This window comes from Chanodichthys erythropterus, chromosome 10, assembly GCF_024489055.1.
Source record: "Chanodichthys erythropterus isolate Z2021 chromosome 10, ASM2448905v1, whole genome shotgun sequence".
Taxonomy (NCBI): domain Eukaryota; kingdom Metazoa; phylum Chordata; class Actinopteri; order Cypriniformes; family Xenocyprididae; genus Chanodichthys; species Chanodichthys erythropterus.
The window spans coordinates 15,988,282-15,997,500 of record NC_090230.1 but is presented as its reverse complement, the minus strand read 5'-3'; the positions used below and the strand labels follow the sequence as shown (position 1 = coordinate 15,997,500).

The window sequence follows — 9,219 nt, the reverse complement described above, 5'->3', positions numbered from 1 at the left end:
AAGCCACCTGACCTGTCGTGGTTGCCCAAGCCACCTGACCTGCCGTGGTTGCCCAAGCCACCTGACCTGCCGTGGTTGCCCAAGCCACCTGACCTGCCGTGGTTACCCAGGCCACCTGACCTGCCGTGGTTACCCAGGCCACCTGACCTGCCGTTGCCGCCCCAGCCACCTGACCTACCGTGGCCACCCGAGCCACCCGACCTACCGTGGCTGCCCAGGCCATCTGACCCGCCATGGCTTCCTGACCCGCCGTGGCCGGCCGAGGCTCCTGACCCGCCGTGGCCGGCCGAGGCCCCTGACCCGCCGTGGCTGCTTGAGTTCCTGGACCTGCCCTGGAGACCTCCATACCTGCCTGCACATCCAGTATCTCCTGCCTTTAGGTCTCCAGGGCACCCACCCCCCCTCCCCAGTTGTGCCATCTACGGCGCGAGGACACGCCTTCCGGGAGGGGGACATTATGTCACGATCACCGTCTGTTCCTGTCAGTTCCCGGACTACACTTCCCACAATCCTACCTGCCAGTCACATGTCCACTCTACACCAATCACCTGTCGCCACATACAGCCATGCACACACTCCTCACTAATCACTACACCCAGCTGCAGCTTGTTACCTGGACTATAAAAGGACTCTCGCTCACACCATCCAATCGCGAAGTCTTGATTACTCCTGTATCATTTCCGAGCATTATTATTCCTGTCTGCCTGTCTGTTACCGTTACTGCCTGTTCCTGTTTCTTGACCCGTTGCTGCCTGTCCTGACCCTTGCCTGTTATACTGTTCTGTGAATGATATCCGCCTGTCCTCGATCTACTGCCTGTACTCTGATTACGACTCTGCCTGTTCCTTGCTGTTCCTGTTTACCCCTGATCGACCCAGCCTGTACGACTATGCTCACATTGAATAAACGCTTGCAAATGGATCTCCGCCTGAGTCCTGCTTCGTTACAGGAAGATGGCAGCTTGCATCCAGTTATGCAAGGAAAGTAGACACAAAACAAACTTTAGAGTAAACTTGGCTGCTTTGTGTCCTGCAAAGGTCAACATTACTACTTTCGGTTTCATCTTAATATAGACTAATAAAACATATAACATAAAAGTTAATTTCACTTGGCAGGAGAGTAGCTTATTTGTGAAGTATATTTGGACCATCTGTTGTGAAAGCTGTAGTTGTGGAATTGTTATTCACTCTAAATGCATTGCAATAAAGATTGATTTAGCTTTGATACTAAAACAATTGAAAATGGGTTTGATTTGTGGAACTGTTTTAAATGACATCAAATCAAAACACGTGCTTCGATTTACAAGAATATGTATAAATTGTATTGCTTTTGTCCAATGACCTATTTTCAGTGGAAAATGTATGCATCCTCTATTTTTGTGTTATAGATTTAAATGGTCATGAGATGTTCTGGCTTTTTGGTTACAAAAAGACACTGTGTCCTTATTGTCCTAAAGAATAGTGGATAGTTTGATAATGTGTATGTGCAGGGTTCCTGGAAATCCCTGACATTGTATTTAATTTAACACGGCTGGTCCAGTGTCACACTGGTGCTACATAGACTTGTGCCGATATTCGGTAATGCGATAAATCGCGATAATGAATATGCACGATATTGTAATCGTCGGCACTTCAGAATACCGTAAATAATAATTTATTACCAATTATTAATTTTTTATGAGGCAATTAAGAATACTTTACCCATCAATCGTATAAAATGCACAACACCGCTGTATTCTGCGTCAAAAGGACACGCGCTCAGACGTAAACAATCCCAACGTGCACGAGAAGCACATGGCGGAACGAGTGAAGGAGACGAGCTGAATGAAAGTGCGCGTTCACTCTCTGACAGCAGAGGGCGCTGATGGAACAGCAGCGTGCAGCGGTTACCACGGAAACCGTGCAAAGTAACTGCGCTAGTGAAGTTTTTAAAATGCTTCAAACAGCCATTCATTTTTTTTGTAATCTCAGTGTTGTTCATCACAGCACCAAATACTGAATACTTAAAAAAGACTTAAAAGGATATTTATTTTCAAACCTAAACATTTTTATATTTTAATCAGGACTACAACATGCCCTAATGATTAGAAATGTTCTGATTATTTGTTATTGTTCAGTAAAACTTTGAAAACATACAGCTTTATTAGTTAACATGTTAATTCATTATCACTAAACTGACAATAAAAATACTTATTAAGTATTAATTATTATTAATTAATGTTAATTTCTTAGTTACTGTTTAATAACATTACTAAAATCAAAATAACTTATTTAATGGACCTGAGATAAAACTAACAATGATCAGTTGTGTTTCTAAACTAACATTAACAAAAAATAACACTTTCTGTAACAAATGTAGCTATTGCTCAATCTTAGTTAATGCATTAAATAGAGAAAAGTGTTATCTGTTGTTCTTTATAGCCTAATTCTTTTGCATTTTAATCTGTTTGAAAATTTCAGTCAGAGTTGTTTTTGTTTTATTACAAAAAGAGTTCTTAAACCTGTTAAACTATGACAAAAAATGGTTTTGCAACTTATTTTAATATTGTGATAATACCGTATACCGTGATAAAAGCTTCAATTAATCGCAACATGAAAATTTGATACCGTCACATGCCTAGTGCTACAATCTGTGTTATAAAACAGTTAGTTTTGGTTTCTTGAATTTGATTGACTGAGCAGCTCCTCTTATTAAAAGGTATAGCTGTCAACTTTTATGTTAAATTCTTAAACTGAATCTAATTTAATTAGAATAATAGGCTGTTACCAATCAAATGAAATCATCAGCAAAATCCATGCTTGCACTGCAGAGATGGAACAGAAGCTGCATCTGAAGTTGCATTAGGTGTATATTTTACCCCTTAATGCAGATCAGGGGTGGCATGGATGCATGGTTATAACTGCATAATAATGTTTTAAATGTAACATTTTGAATCTATAAATATGAATGGGAAAAAAAAAAAAAAATTGTTGAATAATTATGAAAGTCACTGTCTTAAAGAATGTGCCATGGAATAATTCGATTTGTTCAAAAGGTCTGATTCGTTCAAGTGACTGATGAACATGCGTGCATCTCAGTCGACTCCCTAGTTTCCTAGGTCAGGAATCAGTATATCATATACACAAATTCGAGCAGTAAGGACCCTCTCACACTACACATTGACATGACAACTTCCCTACTGCAATTTATGAACAACACAGAACTGATATCTTTATTATATTCTTTTTTAATGTTATTTAAAGTACATTTTGATAAATGCTTTGCTTGTACAACATTCCAGCAGTAACTAAATTATAAATGTTAGCTAGATTATGTTCATGACCTGTCTAGCGATGTAGTCTATGTTTGTTTCCCGACACAAATTAAATAGTATTTTAAAAAACATCGATCATGGATCAGTTTGTGTAGTGAGTTGGCTCACATGATTTATGTTTCGCACTTCAGAACTTCTGTTAAGGGAACATAGTGAGCATCGATGCTCCATGGTTTTCATGCTGCATTGTGGTACTTTTCAGGAAGCGAACATTTCAGTCCACTGGAAGGATTTTGTGATTGAGACGGCCCTAAAAATAGCCAACTCCCTGATCAGTGCCCTGACTACTGAACTAGGGAGCTGAATTAGATGCACCCTTTGTCAATGGGTAATTGAATCATTGACTGAATTATAACATGGATTAATTCAGTAACCAGTGAGACTATGTGAGACGCTTCAGCTGTGGATTTGATTGGAACTATTTTTGTTGGCGACATAGAGCAAAAACAGCGTCCTTGAACACATTTTGGTCCCACTGGCAGGAAAAAAGGTTGCAAACATACACTCACAAACTTCCCTAAGCACTTCCCCTTGGGGGATCCCTAATGCCATTTTGAAGTGTTGGAAAGGGAAGTTTATTTGGACAGACCCTCAACCCCTTTATTTTAACCAAGAAACGCATTATTCCCAGTTGAAAAATGTCACGTGTTGGCATCTAGAAAAATGGTAATTTTGACATGGCATGAGCGCAGCAACTCTTCAGGCAGATCCATAGACCACAATGCAACATGATTATGACATCACAGCAGATCATGCTTAATTTACCCCCACCCCACACAACTCTAGTGTGTGATATTGCAGTTATTTTGACATTTAACCACATGATACTTGTTGCTACCTTTTTTATTGTATTGTTATCCTTTTCATTTGTGTAATGTTTTATATTTTCTCCAACAGCCCAGCATACATACAGGCCAATAGAAAACTAACTCATTTTGTCCAAGAATGCTCTGATATAAATAATGATAAAACATTCATTTGGCTGAAGATTATGCAAACTGAAGGTGCATTTTGGGCTCATAATAATTCAAACTCCTTTAAGGCTATGAGGAGGACAGTGTCTTTCACGTCAGTGAAGACTTTTTGGATGTTTCTGGTGTCTGTGGCGCAGGTGAAGTGAGAGTAGATGTTTTTGGAGTTCTTTGTCTCGTAGGAAACTGCTTTGTGTTTATATAAACTTCTGATGAACACCATGGCATCTTGAACATCCCGACGTTTACCTGAAGGTGGTGTCAAACCACAGGAAAGGAAAGGAAGAGTGAATCAGGTATGACAAACATGAGAATCACACATAATTCTGCCTTTCTAATTACCTTCAAATCCCGGTAAGTATGTTTTGAGATCTGAGAACTGAATCTTCTCAGCCAGGATGTCCATTTTGTTCAGGAACAGAATGACGGAGGAATTAGCAAACCATTTTGAGTGTATGGTCATGTAGAACAGTGACAAGCTTTCTTCCATACGGTTCTGTAGCCAAAGAGAGGAAGAGTACAAAGATGAACAATCTATCAGTATTACACAGGAAGGACAGAAGAGATAATAGGAAACATACATCTTTGTTATTCTCCTCCAGAAGTTGGTCGTACTCGCTGAGGGAGGCTAGAAATATGAGTGACGTCACATTCTCAAAGCAATGGATCCACTTCCTTCTCTGTCCCCTCTGACCACCGACATCTACAATCCTGAAAAGACAGAAAGACCAAAAATCAAGTTAAGTCCCATCCACTTTTCTATTTGATCTGGTGTGGTTCATTTGCAACAGTCCATAAAATCTGTTCTTTCTTCCTTTGTCACATTCTGAATCAGATAGCATTTTACCTTGATTTTCTCAAACATTTGGTCTGTCTGTATAATTAACTAATTTGAATGAGGATCCTTGTAAGTTATCTAAACACAAGAAACCACATACAATGTGTTAGCAATGGGTTGCAAAAAAGGTAATAAAAGTGCTGGATCTATTAAGTTATTTAATCAGAATAAACTCAGTTACATAGAAACCAAAACACAGGAAACAGAACAACCACAGTACATTGTTTTGGTGTAAACGTACCCTGAAGCAAAACACTAAAACAGACCAGGGGGGTGTTCCAGAAAGCAGGTTATGTGACATAGCTTTCACAGCCGTGTTATCTTTGCAAGCACAAACTGTTATTTAGTTTAACCAGTCTTTTAAAATTATATAATTAGCTTCAAACCAGCAATATAGTTTTTATTCACAGCCAGTAAAGATTATTCAACGAAAAATTATTGCACAACCACCCTAGCCCTAAATAGAGTCCGTTTCCATGGTGACTTGTCAATTCGTCGCTCTGTTGAGAATATCTTGTGTGTAGTACTGAAATAGTACACTTACATGTATACTTCTAGTACTTTGATATTAGTATACTTACTATATAAAGTATATTTAAAATATAATTGACATTTATGTAAGTATACTTAAAGGATTAGTTCACTATGAAATGAAAATTAGCCCAAGCTTTACTCACCCTCAAGCCATCCTAGGTATATGACTTTCTTCTTTTATTAAATAATAATATCCTGATGCATGCATTGAATATGGAAGGCAACTTGCATGTAATCTAGATATTTTACTTCATAACTTGTTAAAAATTGATATTTTCTACACAAATGCATCGCTTCGCTTTAGAAGGCCTTTATTAACCCCCCGGAGCCATGTGGAGCACATGTTTATGATGGATGGATGTGGATTGAAGCACTTTCTTCAGCTCATACTCATTGATCCCTATCACTGCCATTATAAAGCTTTGATGCATCAGGGTATTTATTAATATAATTCAGATTGTGTTCATCAGAAAGAAGAAAGTCATACACCTAGGATGGCTTGAGGGTGAGTAAAGCTTGGGCTAATTTTCATTTCAAAGTGAACTAATAATTTCATAAAATTAACTTGAATATACTTACTTTTTGTAAGGGGTAGCTGTGATACGTTGTCATTATTGTGAAATAAAATGACTCATGACGAGATTTTGGTCATATGACCAAACCCCTACTTCAAAATATCTTCTTTTGTGTTCCACAGAACAAATTATAAAGTGAAGAGGCTTGGTTAGTCATTGCTGTACCTGAGAGTCATCTTCTCCAATGGAAAGCAATGGTCTGTGATGCCAGTAGTGGGGAAACGGACATGAAGAATATCTTGATTTGTAGGGATGTAGCCTTCGCCTGTGATGCGGTCCAAGTTACCAATAAAGCTTTAAGATAATTCAAACACTTTTATTAAAAACCATACCATGTGCCGTGGAATTGGTTATGAAGGTGTTGTTTGCATAATTATTTGCATAATCATCTGGTGAATTGTCATTGGCATCAGGAAAAGACAGCAGTAAATAAACAAACATGCAGGAAGTCAGTAAAAGACAGGAGTTGACAGGAATTGTCTTGAACACACTTACTACTTAGTGGAGTCCAGTAGCTGATACTCTCTGCGTCGTTTGTAGCACATCTTAATGCCTTTATCTTCCCATAGGTTACGAATAGCCTCTACATAACTTCTCTGCAGCTGAGTTATCTGATGTATGTCCTGATCCTGGAACCACTGGGCATACATCTACAGATATCACAGAACTAATGAGACCACATTATAGTACAAGATCCGGTCTTTATTAAAAGTGCCCATATTATGCTATTTAAAGGTTCCTAATTTTGTTTTGGACATCTCCTACAAAAGGCTTACATGCATCCAAGGTTAAAAAAACAAACAAACAAAAACTTTTTTCATAATATACACTGCAGCATCACCTCTTTTCTCACAGTGTCTGAAACGGTTTGATAAAGGATACGGTCTCTCTAAACCCCTTCTTTCCAAGAGCCTACTCAGCTCTGATTGGTCAGAAGACCCAGTCTTTTGTGATTGGTCTACAGCTTACAGAGCGTGTCGGAAATGAAACACCAATTACCATATCTCACTTGATACACAGTGATACGAACTGTAATGATAGTGTTGGTTTTGCCGCTTTGACTGTCGGGAATAAGTCTGCTTCCCGCATATTGACCGCAAAAGGGGTGATCTCAAGCACCCTTCTGAAACCTAAAATAACAAAAAGGACACCCTATGGTCTTGTAGACTTCACGATCATGTGCACGCGGCAGCTATTGTAAGTTCACAAGTCCGTAAGTGCATATGTGCCATTTGGGACAGGGCCAGTAACTCCATTTATTGTGCACTTTGATCTTTGCAGACCTTTTACTTCCTCTAAGCTATATTAGAAAGGTAGCATCCGAAAAAGCATTATAGGGGCACTTTAAATTATTATGTTATTATGTATGTATAAATAATTTAATTTTTTTAATCTTTTATATTTATCTATAATAAAATATAGTTTATTCATTTATTTTTGCCAATCCCACCACCCATATGATTGTTGACATAAAATGGCCCTCATGAATCTCCGGGCTCTACAGAAACACTCTTGGTGTCTTGATCACCTCGTTCTTTGGGTTGGAGTAGGGAATCTTTAGCGTGCTCATGGCTTCTGTTATTGCACTCATTGCTTGGAAGATATTCTGGAAAACCAGTTTAGTGTAGCTGCGCTTCTCGTCTTCTGAGAAGCCATTTCCATGAATAATCCTCATCTGCTTCATAAACGTTGTCTTTCCGCTTTCTCCAGTGCCTAAATCAAAGCAAAAAATCATGTACTTCAGCATTGAAAACCTGCGAACAGGAAAACTGAAAATAAAGGTGCTTACTAATAGTGGATTACATAACTTTACACTGCTCTAAAAATAGTCACTTGCCATTAAGCGCAGTGGAATGCGATCTGTCCTGTATAAGAATAATATTTTTTTTAATTATTCATTAATTTAGTTGTCTTTACAGAAAGCTCAGCACTAGTTTTGATATTTCTTTGCTGTTCCTGCTTAGCAAAGATTAAAAACAAAAACAAAAACATTAAAATGAATTTGATCCCTGCTTGTCAAAAAGCAAAAACTTCATGAGATTTCAGGGTAAATATGAAAAGATGTATGATTGTCATTGTATTAGAAAATATAGCAAAATATCAAACAACCTCACAGCACAAGCACACTTTTCAAGCAAAACTTTTCACAAAAAAAGTCACCTGAGTGAAGAGAAACTAAAGTCAAGCATCTACTAAAATCACCTCAGGACCAGAAATGGTCTAATCAGCTCTTATATAATCACATTTCAGGAAAGTCCCTCAAGAGATGGTGTAACATACCCAAAATTACTTTACTGAAACAACATTTCATGCAGACAAAATTTACTTTCACTTCCAGAGGAAAAAAAAAACATGACGACTTAAAATGAATTAATATGTTTTAAATCAACTCTGATAAAAGACTGACAGAATCATCTCACCTAATAAAAGCAATTTGACTTCTCTCCGTTCCCTTTTCTTCTGCTCTGCAATGATGTGTTTGATTTCCTTATTTATGGCGATGGCGTTCCTGTCCTCTTCAGACAAGAAACAGATGCAACATCCACAATAGTAGTACTGCCCCATTTCACCAACAGAAATTAAGCATCTACAAAAACATAAATAATTCTTATAATTATAGCCTAATATTCAGTATTATATGTTAATTCCTTTTTATATGACCATGTAGGGGGTGAATTAAAGTCGACCGGGACACTTTTTCCAAGTCATCTCAATGGCAGTCAGTGTCCCATCAAGCTGAATTCACCCAATGTTTTTAAGTTCTTAGAGGTGCTATAGAGGATGTTTTGTTTTATACATTTTTGCAATATTATTTGAAACTGTCTTTAGTAACTGATAAAAGACTATTTATTAGGTGCACTGAAAGTAATAATATTAATATACATCATCTGTGCACGAGGTAGGGCCTTAAAAACATCAGTTTGTGTGATCATCGCGTAAACGACTGGCCCTCTGGCTTGTCAATCACTGCCGTGACGTTCCTTGTGA

The 9,219-nt window shown here is 38.1% G+C and overlaps 1 protein-coding gene across 1 annotated transcript; it reads right to left on the bottom strand.

Moving 5' to 3' along the window:
- Positions 1-4,330: 4,330 nt before the first annotated feature.
- Positions 4,331-8,796, bottom strand: LOC137027771 (guanine nucleotide-binding protein G(q) subunit alpha-like). The gene is made up of 7 exons (XM_067396214.1): positions 8,652-8,796; positions 7,760-7,944; positions 6,727-6,881; positions 6,397-6,525; positions 4,866-4,995; positions 4,627-4,780; positions 4,331-4,533 (listed from the first exon to the last, which is right to left on the bottom strand). The coding sequence occupies exons 1-7, from the start codon at positions 8,794-8,796 to the stop codon at positions 4,331-4,333; spliced, it is 1,101 nt and encodes a 366-aa protein (XP_067252315.1).
- Positions 8,797-9,219: the final 423 nt, after the last annotated feature.